This window comes from Triturus cristatus, chromosome 11 (assembly GCF_964204655.1).
Source record: "Triturus cristatus chromosome 11, aTriCri1.1, whole genome shotgun sequence".
NCBI classification, from domain to species: domain Eukaryota; kingdom Metazoa; phylum Chordata; class Amphibia; order Caudata; family Salamandridae; genus Triturus; species Triturus cristatus.
Genome location: NC_140594.1, coordinates 1,166,054,269 through 1,166,077,419, shown reverse-complemented (window position 1 = coordinate 1,166,077,419; position 23,151 = coordinate 1,166,054,269). Strand labels below are relative to the sequence as shown.

Here is a 23,151-nt window from a genome sequence, read left to right as displayed (position 1 = left end):
ATCCCAGCTGCTCTAAAACACTATCATAGTCTCTTCTCTCTCGATTACTTCTCACCTGCGGACAGTCCCTCTCTTCCTCTTCCACACACGCCCTCTACCTCATGCTGACACATCTGTCCCTTTTGCGGTGAATTCGGGTCATTGAGCAGCCTCTGTGAGGCCAGCCTCGCTCACACGCCCCTCTGCCCTGGCTAGTTGATTGGCTGGGACACTTCCCCTTCCCCGAAGGCAGTGAATACAATGCGGTCACTAAGCGATTCTTTGGTTCTTAACAGCCATGAATACAGCAGTCGCAAGGCCCCACAATTCACACTGCGGAGGCACAGTGCGACTAGACACCACAGTTGCACAGCCCCGGCGCATGGGTAAAGTCAGAAACAGCACTAGACTTATTCCCACATCAATACTATCGGGGCACATCCCCACATACATACTGTATAGGACCAAAGGCCCCCTCTTCACCTCCAGTGCAAGGCCTCTCAGTCCTATACAGATGTGTGCCACTTTGTAACTACAGTGTACAAAAAGTGATTGATCAAATATTAGAATTAATCCCAGCCACTGGTAATTACTCAGGGTCCCATCCCAGTCCATCGTTATTTTGCACAGCATGCCTCCTCAGTTTGGACCCAGGTATGCAAATCTTCACCCTGCTCCAGTCAGAACAGTCCAGCCCGAACTGGCAGGCCTGGTCTTGTCTGATCCAGAGCACAAGCGACCCAGGACTGGTTTCATCGTAATTGGGGGTCTTCAGTCAGGTGTATCTTGGTTCCTGTGGCACAGCCAGCATGAAACCTACGCCTGGACATGTCCGCCGCACCAAGGGCGGCGCACTGAAGTATACCAAAAAAGCATTTGCAATGCAATAGGTCTCGCATTTCCAAGAGTTTGAGCTATAGGCATTGTAAATGACAATGCCTTTTATTTATGCGTTTTGAAAACCTGCAAGCGGTGCGTAAACACGCACTTTGTACAGATAGTCCTTGCTTACTAGAAGCAAGGCTGGCAGTAAAATTGGCGCGGTTATTGCCAGCCTTGCTTCTCGTAAGCAAAGGCTATAAGTACAGAGTGCATGTTTACGCCCCTCTTGCATGTTTTCAAAATACATAAATAAAAGGCATTGTCATTTACAATGCGAATAGCTCAAACTCTCGCAAAAGCGAGACCTATTGCATTGCAAATGCTAGTTTTTAGGTTGCGGCTAATCAGCACGGCGCTGTTTCGTTTAAACATGCAGTATAAGCTCTACGATGTTTGTAAACACCTCTTTTTAGCTTGTTGTTTCTATTTGTCATTTAGTGTGCCTTTTAAAATTTTGTAGTTGTGATTGGTTAATAATCAAGCTTAGGCGTAGTGGGCGTAGTGGGGCTACGTGAAGCAGCGCGTAGTGTGGCAAAATCTATGCACACTCGCGCGCTCCACGTAGCCCCACTACGCGTCGCCCGCCTCCCGCCCTCATTTTAAAATAATTTAAAGAAGGTTAAAGGTAAATAAACCACCTTACCTTCAGTGCGGTGTCCCGGGGCTCCCACTTCTTGCTGGACGGTAACTTCTTCACGCAAATGCGCATACGCGGACGCCCGCACAAGTTGCGTTACACAAGGACACATTCTCTTTTTTATTTGCTAGGCACAGGAAGATTAAGTGATTTGCCCAGAATCACAGGATATTGAGCATCTGTGCCAAAACTTGAACCTGGTTCCCCTGATTTGAAGTCAACCACCCGAGCCGTTAGGCCACATCCTCTTCCCAACTTTTAATATAAGCAATCTGTGTACTGCAATTGTCCTGTGTTCACAAACATGCTGTGTCATATTTGACTCCTGTGTTCTTTTTTGGGTTCATTGTGACTTAGAGTGATGCCTTCCTGCACCCATCTGGGTGTCTTTGTGTCCAGTTGACTCCCTCTCCAGGTAAATACAATGGCACCTATAGGTTTCCTCCAGGACTCTTCTGTCAGTTCTCCAAGTTGCACAAGTTTGTGTGGCAGAAGTTATATAGCTGCACGTCGTCTGCTGCCAGTTTACAGACATGTACGCCAGTATGTGAGTGCTGCAGCTGTGTCTCAGTTCCCAGTGATAATTCCCCATTCATAGACCTCTAGGCAGTGCTGCACCTGCATCTCTGTTTCCAGTGGTCATTCCTCATTCTTAGTCTTCTAGCCAGTGCTGCAGCTGCCTCTCTGGTCACAGTGGTAATTCCTCATTCTGAGACCTCTGGACAGGGCTGCAGCTGTGTCTCTATTCATACATCCACTACACTCCAAACCAAACCACAAAGGTAAAAGACATTATCGTTTACAACGCCAATAGCTCTAACTCTAAAAATGTGAGACCTATTGCATTGCAAATGCTTGTTTTTTTTGCCATTGTTGGCAAGAATTACTGCCGCAGCTGAAAGGTCTGTTATTGTCCTTCAAAGACGAGACCTACTGGTTTTGGCATAGCTTGTTTTTATTACTGTCTTCTTCAGGCTAAGCTCTTTTCATACTATCATACCATATCTGTAGTATGGACCTTGAACTTGGTATAGTTTCCATCTTGTTTCCATCAAATGATCACTTATTTGTCCTGAGACATTGTCTTGCTGCTGATCCATCCAAACATTTAGGGTAACCACTAACACATTACTTTTCATGTGTGTTAGAAATTGGGTTTCCGGTTGGCAGAGGTATGCACCCGTCCATGCAGGACCCACAATCCTAGCCAGGGTAAGTTTACTACATACTAATAGTTTACCTGTGTTCACCCTCGGGTAGCTAAGCACAGAGCAGTCATGCAAAATGAAAGAGGCAGTGTGTAAAGTATTTGTGCACAGTGAAAACACCACAAAAGTACTCCACACCAGTTTAGAAAAAAACTAATATATATCTGAGTAAAACAAGACCAAAACGATAAAAATCCATGTACACAAGTCAAGTTATGCATTTTCCAAGATTAAATCAAAATACAATGCTCAGAAGTTAACAGCTCCAAATGGGCCAATCAGGTCATGCTTGACCGTGGCAAATCCAAAAGTTTAGTCTGACCGTGATGGAGCATGGGTCAAATACAGGAGCCATACTGACCCACTGACAGTACCTTGGATGCTTCAAAGCTCGGGACGATGCATTAAAAAACTGAGGGTATGCGTTGCTGTCGAAGGCAATGCGTTGTTTGTGAAGTCAGGCAACGTAATTGATGTGTTGATTTCAAGAGCACTGTGCGTCGGTCCATGGTATCAATGTCAAGTCGCTGGGCTATAGCCTATGCATTGGCACAAAGCCGCACAAGGCCGGGAATATGTCAGAGTCGGAACAGTGCTTCGCGGACATCTGAGATGCCATGTCCGAGACTCACACAGCAGCAGTGATTTGGAGGTGCTGCTCCGGCAAAGGCAGGGTTGCATTCTAAGTCGAGATCATTGGGTTGCGCTGTCGGTGAGCAATGTCCATGGCTTTGGTAGTGAGCAGCGATATCGCAGTGAAATGCACTGGTTTCGATCAACACTTCGTGTCAATAAGTTGATTTCTCAGGTTGCAGCACCAAACACTCAATTCCAAGCGCCCAGGACTGGATTTGGCACCACTTGGGCAGAGCAAGACTCACGGCAAATGGGAGCCCAGGTGCAGGTAGCAAGATGAAGGTGAAATATTTGATATCCCTGAGACTTCAGAAACAGGAGGCAAGCTCAACAAGCCCTTGGAGAACCTTTAGAGATGTAGAAAGTAGAGAGTCAAGTCCTCTCAGTCCCAGACAGGAAGCAGCAGGTTCTCAAGTTCTAGAACAGGAGCCATCTTTGGGATACGCCAGCTGGGCATGTCACCCAGAGGCACAGTGGACAATTAAAACAATAGGTGATGGCAGCAGAATTCCAACTCAGCAAAGCAAGCATCAAAGTGGCAATCCCTTCTGGCAGCACAACATCTCTTTTTCCTGAGAGAATGTCCTCATTTCCAGAAGTGTTCTGAGTATATAGTCTCAGAGGTCCTATTTAGCCTATGAAGTAGAAAGACTTCAAAGAAAGGTTTTTGTAGTGCACAAGACCCTTCCCTTCCTTGCCCTGGCTCTAGGCACACTCTTTGTGTGGAAATAGGCATAGCCCTATTCAGGAGAAAATGTCACCTCCTGCCTCTCAATATAGCACAGAATGTTCCATCAGCCTGGTGATGGGTCATCAGTATATTCAGGGCACACCTCAGCTCCCTTTGTGTGTGACTGTCTAGAGGGAATGCAAAAAGCCCAACTGTCATGCAACCCAGACGTGTCTCCCAGAGACAGGCATAGGTACAAAATGGTAAAAGTTAAAAAAAGCCAAATTTCTAAAAGTGGAGTTTTCGGACCTGTTTTCAAAAACCAACTTCACTAACAGATGTGTTTTTAAATTATGAGTCCAGAGATACCAAGCACACTCCTCTATCTTTTCCCAATTCGAAGTTACACTTGTAAGGTGCTAATCGGAAACTCTAATTCTAACCTATGGGAGAGATAGGCTTTGCTTTAGTGAAATATGAATTTGAGGGTATTGCGCTACCAGGACATGTAAAACTGAAAAGTGCATGCCCGACCTTTTTAATTCACTGCACCCTGCCCATAGGGCTACCTAGGGCCTACTTAGGGCGGACTTATATGTAATAAAAGGGAAGTTTTAGGCCTGGCAAGTAGGTGAACTTGCCAGGTTGAAATGGCAGTTTGAAACTGCACATACAGGCTCTGCAGTAGCAGGCCTGAGACATGTTTGAAGGGCTACTCATGTGGGTGGCACAATCAGTGCTGCAGACCCACTAGTAGCATTTGATTTAAAGGTCCTGGGCACACGCAGTGCACTGTACTATCAGTAAATCAAATATGCCAATCATTGAGAAACCAAAAGTCATTATATTTTAAACACAGAGAACATGCAGTATAGCACTGGTCAGCAGTGAAAAAGTGCACAGTGCAAAGTCAGCAAAAACGAAAGTAAGCACACAGTCAAAAACAGGAGGTCAGAAGGCAAAAAGTCAGGGGAAACCACGCCAAAAGAGGCCGTGTGTAACAGTGAGGGTCCATATTGTTTTCTATTGTTTTCTTACACGCAGTTCTACCATTCCAACCATGTTTCTGTATCTCTGGGGTTTAAAGTCCACATTAATTGGAATTGGAAGCTGGACATTGATTGCTTTCAGTATTAAATTTGCCAGTAGATTATCAAATGTGTCTGCGCTGATCCTAATATACTCAAGCGTGGAGGCAGAGGTCATCAAAATGTGTTCAGCTGAAATGTCTCCTTTTATGAGTGTAACAAATCTCTTCCATGGAAGGCTAAGGGTTCTTCTAGTGGACATGTTGGAGCCGGCCTCGTGGCGTTGTCCTGTTCCCCCTCGCCAAGCCGCACGAGGTCCCCTGCACCTCGGGGCTCCTCCATTTTGGATTGTACGTGACTCTGCGCACCAGCCTACGTGGCCCTGCTCAACCCGGCCTCGGCCCCCAGCAAGCCCCGACATCAAGGCACCAACAACTGGCCAGGGGGTACCACGTGAACACTTCCCCACTCCCGGCACTGGGCAGTATCGATGGGACCCCCAACCGTCCTCCCACACCTAGGTGCGATCACCCCACAGCTCTCCTGGGCCTGGCGCCTCTCCTGCTGAGCGTCTGGCCGCTTCCGACCCGGCCTCTCCGCCCCCCCCCGGGCGCAAGGGTCCGGACATCAAAGGGCTCCAGACCTATATCTGGGGCGACCCTGCAACAGGACAGCAGTTGTATCCCGGAGTCAAGAGCCCTGCTGATCGGATCGCGGCTGACCCTACGGAGAAAGACTCATCCTGGAACCACGCTCTGAGCCCTGCTGACTACGTCGCGGCTCCACCGTGCTTAAAGACCTTCAGGAACCTTTGGGGCCCTGCTGACGCTGTCGCGGCCCGACATTGTTGAACTTACCATCAGAGCCCAGCTGACCTCGTCGCGGCTCGACCGAAGCGGACCTACCACCGGAGCCCTGCTGACTGTGTCGCGGCTCGACCCAAGCGGAACTACCACCCGAGCCCTGCAGACACCGTCGCGGCTCTCCATGTCCGAGCTGCTTTGAGACCAGCACCTGCCGCTCCGATCCCCGGAGCCACCTTCGGCCTAACTCAAGGTCTGGAGCAGAGCTTCCCCGTACCAGGCTGGTACTAAGACTGTCCCGCTACCCTGTCCCTACAAAGACATTGAGACTCTTTTTGGATCTCTCGATCCCCCTGTAAATATTTCGAATATACAACTATTGATAAAGTACCTAGATAAGCAACTGATACGGAGTCCTGTGTGGTGGTGTTACTGGGCCTAGTACGATCATAGGAGAAAGACCTCTCCTAGGAGGCTTCTCAGCGGCGCTCGGCTATAACTTTGCGGTAGGAAGGTGCCCCGGAGTGGCCCCCCTGACCCCCCGGTGGTCCTCCCTCCAACAGGACATTTATTCCTCATGTGATAATTCATGGTTGTGGTTGGTGGTACTATGAAAGACGGAGAGAGAAGATGGTGTCATCCTTAGGAAGCCCTCTGTATTATACAGTCTGAGAACTCTTTTGGAGACAAGGATATTTCAGCATCAAGGGGAGCCCTGGGATGGAGCAGATCAGGTCATGGAGCTGCACTGTTCCTGTGATCACGGTCATCGATGCCGATTGTGGTGGCCTAAGAGACTTGACACCTGATGTGTAGAAGGACCGCACACCTCTAGGCTTGTTTAACATGCATGGAATGCAGCCCTCTAATGAAAAACAGTTGAAACCACAGGACCTGCCCACTTCATATTCATTAGGCAGGTCACAATTTGCGACCCCCTGCGATTTACCACAATTACAGGTACTGTGGACTGCAAGGGTCAGCAGACCACCATGTCTGTGCATGTGTTTAAATAAAGAAAACATGACTTCACTACAGTCTATTTGCCCTAAAGTGAATGGCCTGAGGGTAAAGGAACAAAAGATTTCTTCTTTTTTTTTTTTAAGTTTCAACTATTTTCCACATTCACAAGGAGGAAGGTGCACCAAAGTGACCCTTTTTCATTGTGAATGGATCCCCACCATCCTCTGGGAGCCAGTAACTGATCAGTGGTTTGCAACCGGAATTTGGCTGAAAACCATTGTCACATTGGAGTACGAATAGCAATTCGGAAAGTGATGCCAGCAATATGCGCCTTGCAAATAGCACTTCAGAATCCATTTCTGTACTAATTTACCAACACAGAAGCACCTTCCTGTTTTGATTTATAAATACAAAACTTCTTTTCGAGAGTGACAAACCTTTACTGAAATATTACAGAAGGGGCTGCAGACACCTGTGTGCCCCTTCTGGAATACCGCGCATGTAGAGCACCAGCACTGTCTCAAGGGGGCATTCCTCACTTGCATAGGAGCACGCTGCCTCCATGCCTGTGCCATATTATGGGTAAGTGCTCAGAGACAAAGAAGCAGTCAGGATACACACAGAAAGAGGTATTGCACATTCAGTGTCCACCGAGGGCACCCTCTAAAAAGGGGTAAAATAGATTCCATGGACACCCCCAAGACCTGCTCACTCACTGCATCCGCTTGAAGGGGGATCTCTGTCCCTCCTTGAAAGTGCAGGCCGGGTGCTGTCTGCACTGAGGAAGATGGAGATGTGCTTTCATTCAGCTGGTCTGTCTTTCACTAATGCGCTGCCCCCAGGGGAGAGCGAGTTTGCAGCTGCCCGAATACAGAACAGTGCAACTGGCACACCTAGTTAGAGGTGAGCCGCAGTGCACACAGGAACAGTGCACCTTTAATACAATACTGGCAGGCCCTTACTTTACAAGCAGTCCTGGGGCCGTATTTCGTAAGTGCCCCAGGGACGCAATGGGCATTAGCCCCTGCTTTGTGAATCCCCGGGGCACTTTGTTATTACAGATATCACCGGTGTACATATAGCACCAGAGATATCACTAGGGAGCATTATGCATTTTCATGGGGGCGTGGCTCTATGAAAATGAGGGAATCCCTTTGCCTCCGCACCTGTGCTGTATATTAGATGCAGGCCCAGGGGCAAAGAAGCTTTCAGGAGGTGCACTGTCAGTGTGCCCTCTGACTGCAGCCCTCTGGAGGGGGAAAGGGGTCCCATGTACCCCACAGACATCCCCTTGCAGGCAGGTGCAGTCACTCACTGCACCCATCTGTGGGGGATCTCTCTTCCTTCTTAAAAGTGCACGCGGGTTGCTGGCTGCACAGTGAAACACAGAGCTGCTGCTTCAAAGCTGCTCCATTTTTCAATTGAATGGCAGTAAGGGTTAACAGCCGCCCTGGGGACATCACATTCAATTTAATAGGGTGCACTTTCCCTGTTTGCACCATGCGCACCTGTTTTAATATGCACTGTGGCGCATACCTGGGAAAGTGTGCCCCATCCATAATCCAGCCCCTGGGGATTTAGGGATTCTATCTCTCTGAAGTTAGACTGCAATGATGTGATGAAACGATGCATGTATATGTCAGTCAATATAGCACATTACAACGCAATGTATTACATTGCGTGCTTTTACAACGCGGTCGTTACAATGACCGCGTTGTTAGTATGTGATGCATTTACATCGCAAGTCATTACAACAACTTGCAGTAGGGGGCGCGCTGGACTTAGGAATAGTATCATTTACTATTCCTACTCCAGTTTGCGCAACAGTATGGAAGGTGGTGGAATTCATTTCCTGTACCTCAACGCCCCCTACAGCAAGTCGGTCAAATGACTTGTGATGTAAATGCATCGCGTACTAACAACGCGGTTGTTGTAACGACCGTGCTGTAATAGTACTGCGATGTAATGACAGCGTTGTAAACACTGTTTCCCTATGTCAGTATTTGGCAAATCCAGAATAGTTTATTGGAAAAATGCACACCAAAGTATCAGGAAAATATTCTACTGCAGCATGAGCATCGTCATTTTAAAGTGTGTGTCAAGCTTACGTAATGCCACCTGCCAGGTCTGCCTGGTTGCTGAGCCTCAGGAAAACAAATTGCCCAAAATGAAACCACCCTATTCCTGTTAATTGCATATTTTCAGAATACACAACAATTTATTTGCAGTAATTAAGCCGGGCAGGATACGCTGGATATCAATCCTCTCCCTCAGCATCAAAGATCACAGAGGGCTGGTTCAGCCCAGTGAGAGCTTCCTGTACATGTGATGGTCAGTCGACATCACTCTCAGGCTTCCAGAACATGAACTTTGTCCATAGGGAGCATCTCATTACCTTGCCGGCCTTTGGTCCTGGCTTGAGAATTACGGATGATGTTGACTGCCCATCCACACCGTTATCGACGTTTGGATCCTCAACTTCCTGGCAAAAAAAGGTGAAATGTTTTATGGGCCGCAATCAGGCAGATGCAGCACAACATTTATAAACAATGTCTCTTTGTATAATTATATTGAAATGATCTACTTTCGAGAGTTGGAATGCTGAATGTCAAGAAAGGAGCAGTAGCACCTATGGTGGAGGGGTAAGGTGCTGGAGAGAAATCAGTGGCGGTCAGTAAAGAAGAACCTGACAACTCTTAGCAGTTTCAGATGGGATAACCCATGTATTTCGGCACTTGAAGAAGAATCACTGAGAGAGAGTTGGAAGAACCTATGAAAGGGGATTAGAGAGCTCCATCCTGATAGCTCAAGTTCTCCTACAGTCGTCAATACCAGTCTACTTTTGAAAATGTTATCAGAAAAGAATGGGGCAAACTCGTTGCTTCATTTTTATTAGCACATGAAGGAAAATTGTTTCAAACACTTTATTGGTCTGGTGTAAGGACATAGTAATTGAAAGTTACGACAGGTACAGGGCTGGACCAGGGATCCAAAAACATCCCTAGCAGAAATGCTCACATCAGTCGCTCCAATTGACGTTTACGTAATCTACCTCCTTTTATCCATCTATTCTTTCTCCTTCCTTCTCTACTGTTTCTCTTTTCCCTCTCTGATCAAATTTTTTTCACTAACTTCCCACTAGCACCCTCTCCTTCTCTATCTCTTTCTTGAAGCCTCCCTATACCTGCTGCCATTAACCTCAGGGAGCTGGTGAAAGTAACAGAGGCACCCGAAGTGACCTTGGACTCCAACCCACCAGGGAAATGCCTGGTGGAATAAAAGGTCTGTCCGGCCTAGGACAAGTAGTGTTAGAAGTGATAGTGGACAATTATGGCTTTTTATTTTTAATTTGTGCAGGGTAAGCACATAAATTGTACTTTTGATTCTCCCTAATCTTTCAGCTCTTCTAATAGACTGTTGTGTGCTGCTGGGATTTGAATGTAAACGTCTAAGCTCTCAGTAAAAGTCAGGCAGAACACTATCCCTGGGGGATATCACCATCATGGCCACACGTTTTCCTGGGTTTGGGAATGACCTAGATGAGTTAGGGCAAGCAAGGTCCTTAACAGGTTCAAGAGGTGAGAAATGAAGGGGATCTGAGACTGAGGACAAGGCTAAAGCTATGCCAAAAACACTAGATTTAACCTCAATGCCTGGGGTGGAGACAGTCAAAAAGGCACTAGAAGGGAGGTGGCTCAACAAAGGAGATCAGGTAGAAAGAGGGTGGAGTTCTAGGAGTGACAGACTGCGGGGAAAAGTGAGTTAGTTCTTGAAGAAGAGACTTCATGGTAGGAGTAAGCTGATAAGGGAGAACAGGAGTTTAAAAAACAGCCATTTATAAGCTTTTGAAAAGTAATTTATTGAGGGAGTTTTTCAGTGGCTATGTCATGAGTTGGATTTAGACCTAAGTAGCTCACAGAGGTTGTGGATGGTGATGTCTGTAGTTTGTAGTATAATTATCTTGTGTTATACATAATGCTACAAAATTAAAAATTTTGATTATAGTAGCTGGGAACGCACAAATTATTTTTTTGATGGAGATATTTAGATTTTTTGTACATCTAAGAATGCAGAGGAGGTCCTTTCCCAAGAGCCGTTGCAGTGAAAAAACATGAATTTGGGTTTGATTTCCTCGGTGTATTGGTTAGATTTGCCAGCTAAGAGTATCTCTAGGGAAGGATCCAGTTTCTAAAGTTCTTAGAGACTTTGGGCCACATGCATCAAAATCAAGATTTGCGAATCCTAAATAGCAAATTTTAAGAAATTGCTATTTAGGACTTGCAAATCCCTATGCATGTAGGAATCGCAAAAAAGTGTGATTCCTACATATTCCTTAGTTGCGACTTGCATATTGCAAGTCGCAATTAAGGAATAGATACCCCTTCATTCTTATGGGCCTAGAGGCCGATAGGAATGAATGGAAATTGCATGTGCAATTTACGAGTACCAAATACGTACTCGCAAATTGCACATGCAATTTCAAAGGTGCAAGGGTGCCAAAGAAAACACCATTTGCACCCCTGAAATTGCAGTGTCACCACATGTTGTGCACATACATGCCCCAAGGGCATGTGTGTGTGTAGCATGGAACTTTGAGAAATGCACTTTAGTGCATTTTTCAAAGTTTTTGCATATTACCATCAAGTTCAAATTGATAGTAATTTGCGATCCCTAATTGCGAATTATCAATTTAAAATTGCATCATGCATTGTATTTGGGGAATCACAATTTGAGATTCCCTAAATGCATTCGACAATTTAAGTGATCGCAACTTTTGGGATTACTTTAATTGTGAATTTGCATTTGGGTTGATGCATCCCAAATGCAAAATACCGGTTGCAAAGGGGCAGATTCTGCGATTCTGCCCGTTTGTGATCGGTATTTTTGTTGATGCATGTGCACCATTGTTACATAACGGTGAAGGGTAGACAATATCTAACCCGAGAAGCACATAGTGTGCCCCATTAGGATAACAACGTTTTGAGGAGAGTCACAGGTAAGGAAATTTAGAATCTGAGAAAGGCAGAGGATGCAGCAAACTCACAGGATGGGATAAACCGTATTGCACAAGAGTTAAGTAGCAAAGACAGAGAACATCTGTGAGGTTCATCAGAGGCAGAGAGAAAGGATGGCATGAATGGCCAGATGCAAAACAGAAACAACAAGTCAATAAAATGTAAATAAAAAAGAAAATATCATAGGCAGCAAAGAAAGTGTAGCCTAATTCAGACTAACACAACGAACAGTAGAGAGAATTGTTCACTGTAGTTTTGCCGTCTTGTGACATTTAGCAATGTGTGATCGAGGCATGTTTAGGGTGGGACATAATGTTGTGACTCTAACTATCGCAAGGTTTGTAAGTTGGCCTGGCTTCTCGTCTCGATTGCATTGTGTTGAATGAGCTGAAAAGCCAAAGAGATGTTACCCAATAGGTGCCTTCAAACATCTTGAGGTCCAGCGGATCCCCTTGAAGTTTCCCATCGATGACCATCAGTGAGTGGCAGCTGGCGAGGGCCCCCACCAGCGGCCCCCAGGGTAAGGCTGCCCCAGAATTGAACCTGTAAACTGGCTCAAAACTGCAACAGAGTGAATTGTGAGAATTAAAACGTTTGTTAGCATTAATTGCACACTTATCAAAAGAACTCAACATAGAATATCAGCATTTCTACTGACTCCGCACATATCTTATATGCAGAATGGACATCTCCATGTCTGGGTTTCAGTCTTACTCGCATCCACAGTCTGTAGCTTCATTGAGGACTGAACATCTTCTTTTTCTCAAACTAAATCTTTCCTAAGTTTAGCTCCTTGTTTACAAAGGTTTTGTGCATTTTAGCAGCATACAATGTCATTGTCTTAACAGTCAAAGTTTATAACATTTCCAAAACAATATATATGCACATTTCAATAATATTACTTTTATTACAAGCATGATTGTTATGTCACAGTGTCCGTCTTCATAAATATCCCAATAAAGTACAAATTGCAGACTTAAACAGAAGTGTGTGAATATAAAGGGTATTTGTACCAGTGTTGGATATTTGTTCGGCACCTAGACCATAATGATTGATAAACATGGATGCCAGGCCAAGACTGCCGGGGGCTTCTAGTCTTCCCATTTGTATGGATTGCAAAAAAGAGAGAAGAAATCCAAGGCAGTCTGCCTATTACCAAAGGGTCCAAGGCAGGCTCCCTTCATTGCCCACGAATGCCTGGGATAAGGCTTGAATTCCTATTCCTCAATGTCATGCCCCTGAATCTTTGCAACATTGGCATTGCCACCAGACTCCTCGGCTTCTGCAGACTTGGCAAGACAGCATAGAAGATGCAGGCCTCACACGTCTTGGTGCTAAGCTCTAGAAATCTCCTCTACCCACATTTCAACATGACACCACTCCCCGTGTCAATACCATAGCAAGAGGGCCATGGTCTGTAGCCCATGCAAGGAAACGGACCTTCCTGCTCTTTAGTTGAGAAATAAAAGATAGACTTTGGCTGTAGTTGACCTATAATATCTGCACGCGACCTACTGTACTAATACTATCTGCACCCCTGCTGTTAAACTCAGGATCTGAAGACCTGTTTTATCTTAACCGAATTTGGCTTTCTCCAAATTCAGAACTCCATCAATAGCCGTTACTTTAAACGAAGCTAAGTAATAGATGATAACAATGTGGAATAGGATGCAGGTGAGATTGAAAATAAAACAAATTAATTTTAATGTAATTAGGTATTGTCTTTTGAGACACACCTTGAAAGGCAGAGAATTTCTCTAATTTAACACCAGCTTGGTCAGTTGCCAATCTGTATACGACAGAGGTTCCCGTGTTGTATTGGAATGGGTGAGAAATCTGCCACAACAGTGAAGAGCATTTCTGCTGTCCAGTCTTTAAATCAGGCACTAAATCCCTTTTTCAATGAGAAAAAATTAAAACATACTATTTAACTTTGCTTGTAAACTTAACTGTTGAATGTAACTTGACTTCTTAACTCTTTTCTTAATATGTTAATTTCGCTTTTAACTTTATAGCTTTTTTTATCTTCTTAACGTTTTAGATTAACTTAACTTCTAAAGCCTTAATAGAACTTTACTACTTACATTCCTAACTTCCTAAAATATCTCTATGTATTAATTTCTTATCTTAGCTAAATGTCCTCACTTGCTTTCTTAAATTAATTTTCCTTTCTTCTGGCTAGTGGCACCTACCAGCCAAAATCTACAAAATAATTTAGGGGCATATTAGCAAGAAGCTCGTTAAAATTATCGCAGTTTTAGGGGCAGGAAACTGCCGCTAAAGCGGCGATAAGGGGCTTGATAAAATGCTCTATAGAATTCCAATAGAAGCCCAGGTTAGATATGTAGGACATCTTGCTAATATTAATATGCCCCTTAGTCTTGTTTAAGCCTTTCCTTTCTAGCATAAGCAAGTCTTGAGAGAGTGAAGAGGACATTGATTTAAAAAGAGATTTATTTTGGAATGAAGCAGGCATGGAGTAGGGAAACTGGATCCATCTTTTAGCTTTCAAACACTCTAAAGATGGCGCGAAGCCAGAGAGAAACTTTAGTTAATCAGGTCTTCAGTTCCATATCTCCAGGCTGGTTTATAGGATGCCCCAACAGTCCAGATAATAGTAATACATATATATGTGTTAGATTTTGCTGTGTATTAAAAGGAAATTCTGAGGTAGTAGGATAGAGTTTAATGATTTAATAACATGAAATTTCAAATTCCATTATTTAGCCACCAGACAACGTGCCTTCTCAAGGCAACATACATGCAGCTATTTTACAAACTCACCCATTTTCTGCTGAGGGGACGAGGCCCCAGAGATCCAGCCCGTCCTCTGTCAATGTTCCAGTCTATGGGAGAGTATGAAACAATATTAATCATTGAGCCTCTTGTGGAAAGTGTCATGGGAGAAGTTGTGCAGAAGTGCCACACTCCTTTAAAGACCGATTCTAGGAAGCATACATTAAACAACATTACCAATTAGGTTTACCACAGTAGAAGTAATCCAGCACCATGAATGGAGCTTTGTCTGTCTCTGATATTTGAGCTGCAAATCATGTGAACATCTGTGCCAACATGTATGCCTTTGTGTGCCATACAAAATAAGGTCCCTCTCACTGGCCGAAAATCATGTACGAGTATCAACATTGACAAAGGACTTTGAATGGTGTGAGAAGTTGGCCTGGTATATGCTGTCCACTAGCTATAGTGGGCACCATGCACCAGTCTAAACAACCCTTATTGATGATAGGTTAAAGACAACCTTTATTGAAAGCTATCTTAGTGGTACCTATGGAGAGCAGCCTTCAGGCTAAGTCTTGAAGGAATGTAAAGCAGCTTGTTTTACCAGTCTCTTGAGTGGCTAAATGAAAGGAGACCACACCAGGTATATATATATATAAAATATATGTATTTATTCCTAAACACACCCTACTAGTCTCTTTATGAGGCTAGAGGTAAAAGCACATATGTTACACTTCAAATATCACAGTCAATTAGCACAATATACGTTAGGACCTAGGGGCGAACCAAACCATATATTAAGAAAGTGGTATAAGAACCACGACTTGACTAAACACAAGGCCTAGAGCCTGTTGAATCGCTGGGACCCCAAGCAACCACCCAAGGTAGTGACACAGGGGACCCATGGGGGACGTGTGCAGTGTGAGAACACAACCGTGAGCTCCCGTTAGCTTCTATGGGGAAAGTCGAGGTAAGAATTTTAAAGTTTAAGGACACTTAGGAGTGGACTAGGAACAAACCCTTTTGGACATAGATGGTTCTAGGGCCAACACCCAAGGGAGCACTGGAGTAATCGTGCTACCTCACCCAAGGAAGACGGGTGCATAGGTGTCAAATGGTGTCGGGTCGCGTCGTCGTTTTCAATGGCAGCTTGCTGAAAAGTGCTGCTGCCGGGAGGATGAGAAGTGTCCAAAGAGATCCAAGCCTGGATCAAAGATGTGAAGAACCTGAAAGTAGAGGGGACAGAGTCTGGGTCACTTGCCAGTGACCAGGGGCACGATAGACAAATTCCCACCGATGTTGGGTGCTTCAGGTGCGAGGAGGGGAAGCTTGACTCTTCAGCCACGAGGACCAGTAGGCGTCGAGGACAAACAGGAGCTGGATTCGAGCTGTCCCATGAAGGATGTCGAGTGCTGCAACATCAGTGCCCGGATAGGACACAACAAGCCTTGGCAACAACAACCCACACAGGAAGAGGAAAGATGCTTTGGTGCGGACCAGCAAGGTCCGGGGGACTCCCCAAGCGATGGAGAGTCAGGGCACATCTGGAGCAACCAGGGAAGCCCAATTAAAGTAAGAGTTGTCTTCACAAGGACCCACCAGTCAACGGACCAGGGATCGTAAAGGAGCCTCAAACAAAAACACAAAGAGCATGCTCACAGAACACTTGTAGGCCAGTAACCTTTGGTGTAAAAGGTGCTCGGGGTGTGGGCTACAAGTAACCCAATGCACAGCCTCAAAGGACGTCGAGAAGCGGTTGCACTTGCAAATGTGCACGGTGTCCAGGGGTTCCGGTTCCACGGTACCCACAATGGCTACGGGTCTCAACTTTGATGGGGACTTGGGTCAGCTTCTGGGAAGTCTGGAAACCCACTTCTTGTGTTGCAAATTCTTCGGCGTCCGGCGGGAGCTTCGGAGATGCAGACCGGACAGATGCGTCTTTGGTGCCTGCCAAACAGGGGTGTAACTCCTTTACTCCAATGTAGATTCTTCCATCATCTAGTCATGTAGATCGTCGAAGTTCCAGGATTTCTGTATCAGAGTTTCGTCCAGGTGTAATCTAAAGTCCTGTAGCCAGGGGTTCCTTTCTTATACCCAAGGAAGGGGTTGGACATACTCTGGGGACCCACCTATGGGAGTGTCAGGAATGAGAGGTGGCTACACCCATTTCCTTTGTCCAGTTTCGCACCAGAGCAGGGGCTGGTAGCCCCTGACAGGTTTGAGCTGGACTATGCACAGGGACACTAAATGAGCCCCCAGTTCAGACTTCAAAGGACTCAAGAAGTGCTCCCACCCAGCCCTAATCCACTAAGGCCTGTCTGGGAGGTGTTAACAACTCCTTGTGACAGGAAACCTATTGTCAGGCCTCCCCTGCTGGAGTTTTGGTCAGCAGCAGGAGGCCAGACTTGTGTCTGTGGCTGGCAGCATCCATTGTGTGATGCCATGGCTCTGTTAGCTGGTACCGTGTATACCGGTGCTATCATGTCTCTCCCTCTAGAAGGGTAGAATCATACTGCCACATCAGTTACTGGTGTAGGGGTATGATTCCAAGGTGTTTGACACCAAACAAGTCATGTTTATGGGCAGACATCCCAAAGTTAGCATTTACAGTTTGGTTATAATGCACTGAAGAGTATATGGTCAGGCTGCATCACAGACAACCCCGGAGAAGAGATTCCGAAGGCTGCAGAGGAGCTCTGCTCATGCATGTACACCCTTTCACACAAAAACAAGCACCCTGCCTTCAGGACTGATATGGCCTGCCATAGGGGTGGCTGATAGGTTTATATGTGCAGTGGTAGGGTGAGATATAGTGATATCTCAGTAAGGGGAGCATGCACCACCTTACTCAGGCTGCAGTAGCAGTCCTGTGGTGTCATTTTGGAGGGCTTCCCAGGGGTGGCATTATACATGCTGCAGTCCCTGGTAGGCCTCTGGGATACCTATGCCATGGGTACATTGTATACCATATACTAGGGACTTATAAAGGCACCCCAGAATCCAATCTGGAGTGTACCTAAGGTGCTTGTAATCAATTTAAGGGAGAGAGCAGATAGGCTAAGTCAAAAACCAGCAAAACACCAGGAAAAAAGTGGGGGCAACCATGTAGTCAGATTCCACCTTCCTACAAATGGTTGCTAAGGAAAGGTACTTGGGGCCTCTAGTACAAAGATTAGATTTGGTAAAAGTGATTGTAAACTGCGCATCAACTTTCATGGAATTATTTTTGATTTTGCAAACTGATCTGGATACTAATAGGTCAGTTAAAATACTGAATGCACAGCCTCAAAGGACGTCGAGAAGCGGATGCACTTGCAAATGTGCACGGTGTCCAGGGGGTTGCAATTGAACAACATCATCAATATACATGAGGTAAGTCGTAAATTGCAACTATGATTGTCCACAATCACCGGTATGGTGGCGTGGTGAGGTCAGAAGGTTACAATTTTAGTGATAGCATTAAAATATATACGTTTTTTTAATGCGGTCCCTTTTCCTTAAAAAAAACGGGATACATTTAAACAAAAATGAAAAGCTACACACATTTTTTGGACCACTGCCTACTCCTAAAAGTGTTTATCGTTCATGTTCACAGAAGGTAAGGGGTTTGCAAATGGGTTACCACCTCCTTTGTGTAGGCTGTAAAATATTAATGTTTTGCAACCGGATTTCAGTTGCAAAACATTTAGGAATTCATACTTGGAAGACACACCTGACACCCTGACAAGGATTGAGGTTGTTGCCTGCATGGAGCGTCTACCCTCCCCAACCAATAACAACATTTCTTATACATGGTACCTTTGTGGATATTGCCTGATGGTGACCAAAGACCATGTGATATAGAACAGTCCTACAATTGTTTTAGGTTTGACTTCTCCTGTGTACTTGTCACATCCTTTTAAGGTAAATGTTTTTGGAAAAATGTATTTATTAAAATTCACTGTTTTGGACATTCCACCATTAAATTTAAATGTATTTCCATTGAACTAAGTTTATTTTTAAAACATATAGATTTCTAGAGGAATCCCTATCTCATGCTGCCTTTTCACCTTAAATAAACAATTCAGGCCTTTGTGCAACTTGGTGCTATGGTGCTTGGTGAAAGACTCAAGCCAAGGGTCTTGGACAGACTCCACAGTCTAGGTTCTGTGTTGCCATTTATGTACATGAATAATCAGTTCTATCCCCCTCCAGTTGGCAATTCCCAGGCAGTAATTGCTTGTAAAGAAACTAGAAGGGAGCAGGTGGTGAGGTGTGGAGTCTCCACATGGAGGATTACTTCTGTGAACCTCCTTTTGATAGTGAACCCACACAAAACCAAGACCCTCCCATGCTTTGTGACTAAAGTCTTCTCGGGTACTCCATAGTCCGATTTTGGATGGTATTTATCTCTCTACAACCAGTGACATATTCTTGAAAAATATTTTCTTCTACAGTAATCTGGAAGAGAAACCAATTTTCACAGGGTACGCCACAATGCAACTAAAGCCTGTCCAACCACTGTTGGTGGCAATTGTCCTTACGGCTCTGTGGTAGACCTATCAGGTGGTACTGAGCATTAAATTATATAGAATACCCCCTGATCCCTAGAAAGATTTTTTCAGGTGCTCTCCCAATGCCGATTTCCCACAATTTTGTTTTTTTTGGGTTCTATATATCCCAGTCTCCTGGGTCATGGAGAGGAGTGCAGAAGTAATGCTGGATAAATTGTGAAATCCACTAACCTCTTTCAGAGTAATTTAGAGTTCTGTGGTAAACGTGGGTACAAACATTCTTGTGTGTAAATAACATTTTAGCCTGGAAATACTGCTAAAAAGTTGAAAGTGATGTGCATAAATGTTTCTTGTGCTTGCTTTGCAGGAGTGAAATCTAATTGTTAAGATTCTGTTCTGGCAATTTCCATCAGCTAAACACTGATTATAAGTACATGGAAAAAAATACATGGAAAAAAACACAAGAGTAAATGAAATTTGGGCTCAACCAATGAATGTCAAGACCTCCCATGGCCTCAAACATTGAATATAAAAAGCTCCCATGAACTCAACCATTGAAGATCAAGAGCTCTCATGGGCTCAACCATTGAAGATCACAACCTCCCATGGGCTCAACCATTGAAGATAAAGAGCTCCCGTGGGCTCAACCACTGAAGATCAAGAGCTCCCATGAACTCAACCATTGAAGATCAAGAGCTCCCATTAACTCAACCATTGAAAATCAAGAGCTCCCATGGGCTCAAACATTGAAGATCAAGAGCTCCCATGGGCTCAAACATTGAATTATTAAGAGCTCCCACATCCTCAAGCATTAAATATAAAGAGCTCCCGTGAGCTCAACCATTGAATATTAAGACCTCCCACAGCCTCCCCCATTGAATATCAAGAGTTCCCATTGGCTTAACCATTGAATATTGAGAGTTTGCATGGACTTAAGCATCGAATATCAAGCCCTCCCATGGCCTCAAAAATTAAATAACAAGAGATCCCACAGCCTCAAAAATTGAATATAAAGACCTCTCATGGCCTCAACCGTTGAATATTAAGACCTCCCACAGCCTCCCCCATTGAATATCAAGAGCTCCCATGGGCTCAACCATTGAATATTAGGAGCTCCCATGGGCTCAAACTATGAACATCAAGAACTCCAATGGCCTCAACCATTGAATCTCAAGAGCTCCCATGGGCTCAACCATTGCATATTAGGAGCTCCCATGGGCTCAAACTATGAACATCAAGAACTCCAATGGCCTCAACCATTGAAGATCAAGAGCTCCCATGGGATCAACCATTGAATTATTAAGAGCTCCCACGTCCTCAAGCATTAAATATAAAGAGCTCCCATGGCCTCAACCATTGAATATTAAGACCTCCCACAGTCTCCCCCATTGAATATCAAGAGCTCCCATTGGCTTACCCATTGAATATTGAGAGTTTGCATGGACTTAAGCATCGAATATCAAGTCCTCCCATGGCCTCAAAAATTAAATAACAAGAGATCCCACAGCCTCAAAAATTGAATATAAAGACCTCCCGTGGCCTCAAACATTGAATATTACGAGTTTCCATGGGCTTAACCATTTAATATTAAGAGCTCCCTTGGGCTTAACCACTGAATATTAAGAGGTGCCATTCAGTCCCAAAAGAACAAATAGTGTGGATTTTGATTTGTGCAAATGGCTGAAGTTACACAACTGGTTCCCTATATTTTGCTAAACGTTTCGTGTTATACTGCTCTCAATAATACCCAGGTCAGCATCAGGAAAATGTATATTTATTAGTGTAACTAATAGTGGTTTTGAGTTTTAGGTATTAGAGAATGTTCACACTGTATTTTTGCACCAGGACAAACACAACACAATCTGATGTCACTGTATTTCTGCGGTGTTTACACAGTATTAAGCCTACAGATGTTTCCAGTTTTCAAACATCAAATACATAATTATACATTAAATATTGGGATTATTCAAGCATTGTTAGAGGACTGGATCTATAGGGGTACCTGTTACTGTGATCTGATACTACTACATGTTAATATTGATGAATTTTAGATATTCCTTTGATGAGTGATGTCAGTGACTTCGTAATATGGCTTGCACCACGTATTTATAATATATATTCTGACATCGGGAAAAGATAGGTGGAGTCTTTTTATATTTTATGTTTGTATACTGTTATTTTTTATGCATGGTTTACGGAAAGTATAAACATCCCCCAAATTAAACATAAATTGATAGATCAATAGAAATGTCTCTTTCCACATTCATGAAGCGCTAATTCTTGGAAGGCATCTTCTCCTCAACCACAACCTCCATGCACGCGTTTTATTGGATACTTTTCACGAATTTTATTTCAATGGTTTTGAAGGGGAAGCCCTGAGTTCTGATCGCAATTCTTTACTTGATCAAATGTCTATCTTATTCTCTAATGACTTTACCTCTCTGTGGTTAATTGTGTTTTTTAAAGCGTGGTCTCCCATTATGTTTTTTCCTTTTTGCTGGTTTTAGGGTTCTGTGCACAGTGACACTGTAATTTTGTGCTATAGTGTGTGTGTGCTCATTCACAACAACTGCACCATTCAATTGGTTTCACCAAATGAGTTAATTTAGTTTTCCAGTAAGGCCAAGGTATTTTGGAGTAGAACATGCATCAGTGACATGGAAGTTAAAAGTCATTTCTGGAAAGCAGTATGTAATTTCTCCACCCACATGTATGATCAAAGTGCTTGACCGCAGAGAGCATCACTGATCTCCGGCCAGGCTGCAGTTTTCAAATCACTGCAGTAACACCTGGCAAGGAAACCTGTGTTGATATGTTAGCTAAGTCATCTCTTAAAGTGATGTTGACATCCACCACTGAACAGAGATCAGCCATATAGGAAGGGGGTGGTCATTGTTGAGAGCTGAAAGGTCAGCCCGAATAGCTATTCCTTTTGAAATGGAGAATCCAGATTAGAGTCTCAAGAATCGAAACCATTCATGCTCAGAGCCACCCTAGGCTTTCTTTCTGTGCTATGAGAAGGGGAAACCACTTCCAGCCAGCAAGAGGTAAGTTTATAAATATTCAAGTGAAAGTGGCTGAGTTGAGGTCAAGGCCCTGTTGGTGGTGGAAGACTAGAGCCTTCTTGAAAGAGGGACTCTGGGAAAGTTTGCAGTAAGTTCAGAAAGGAGGTGCTGAAAAGGATGCTGTGTGTGTGTGGGAACTTTCCAGGATTGAGTGCATGGCACCTCCAATCACTAAACTGTGCAAAAGATAAGACTGGTATCTCATCAGAAACTGCTCAGAATATTCCTAGTATATAATGGGGTGGTCTCAGTATTATAACATCAATAGTGTCAAATAAGGAAAGAAATTCAAATGAAATTCAAATATAGAAAACAAAATACAAAGAACTTTATGTTCCAGTGTTGTTTAATCACACTGAAACTGGTCAACATTTTTTCAGACAAGCATTGAAGGCCATACATTTTTGTTAAAATATCAACACTGCAGTGCCCAAAGAGCGGGTTGGAAAGGGGGGAGGCTGTGATTCAAGTGAGGTAGTGAGGTAAAGGTGGTGATAAAAAATCACAAACAGTTCAAGCATATATTCTTCATATGCCTGGAAAGCAAAAATCAATTAAATATTCAAAACAGTACATAGTATCTGTACAAAATTGCCATGTAGCACACGATTCCACAGTAAAGTAAGTACTGTTGAAAGGACTGGCATTCATAAAGTGTCGACGTTTCGACCCCTGTGTCAGTGTAGGTTAATCCAGACCTTACTCGCGGGGTCTTCCTCAGGACAGTTGGTGGGTGTTGTGGGGTGGCAGGGCACTGTGAGTGCATAAAGGGGGTCTCTCACTAATCAATAGTGGAGGATCAATGGGCTCCGTGGCTCTCAATCAAATGAAGGAAGGAGTGGGAAGACACTCAGACTTGGTACTAGGGCTCCGGTCCAGGTGAATCAAGGATCAGCAGCAATTTCGTTGATCTCATTTCCAGGAAAACAATGGAGTAACGTGCGATCTCCAATTTCCTTTGAATTATTCGGGATTCTTGATGTTCCTAAGATACGGTGATTTCCCGCTTTTGCTGCTGGATCCTTGATTCATC

General features: G+C 44.3%; 1 protein-coding gene across 3 annotated transcripts in view; it reads right to left on the bottom strand.

The window, feature by feature from the left end:
- Nucleotides 1-23,151, bottom strand: part of LOC146788645 (putative cation-transporting ATPase 13A4) — a 361,715-nt gene that overhangs the window by 188,601 nt on the left and 149,963 nt on the right. For all 3 annotated transcript variants that reach the window (XM_085635857.1, XM_085635855.1, XM_085635856.1), the window contains exons 13-15: nt 14,606-14,667; nt 12,232-12,382; nt 9,202-9,288 (exon numbers count right to left, since the gene is read on the bottom strand). In XM_085635857.1, the coding sequence (XP_085491983.1) occupies nt 9,202-9,288; nt 12,232-12,382; nt 14,606-14,667 (300 nt within the window). The remainder of the gene's footprint in view (nt 1-9,201; nt 9,289-12,231; nt 12,383-14,605; nt 14,668-23,151) is intronic.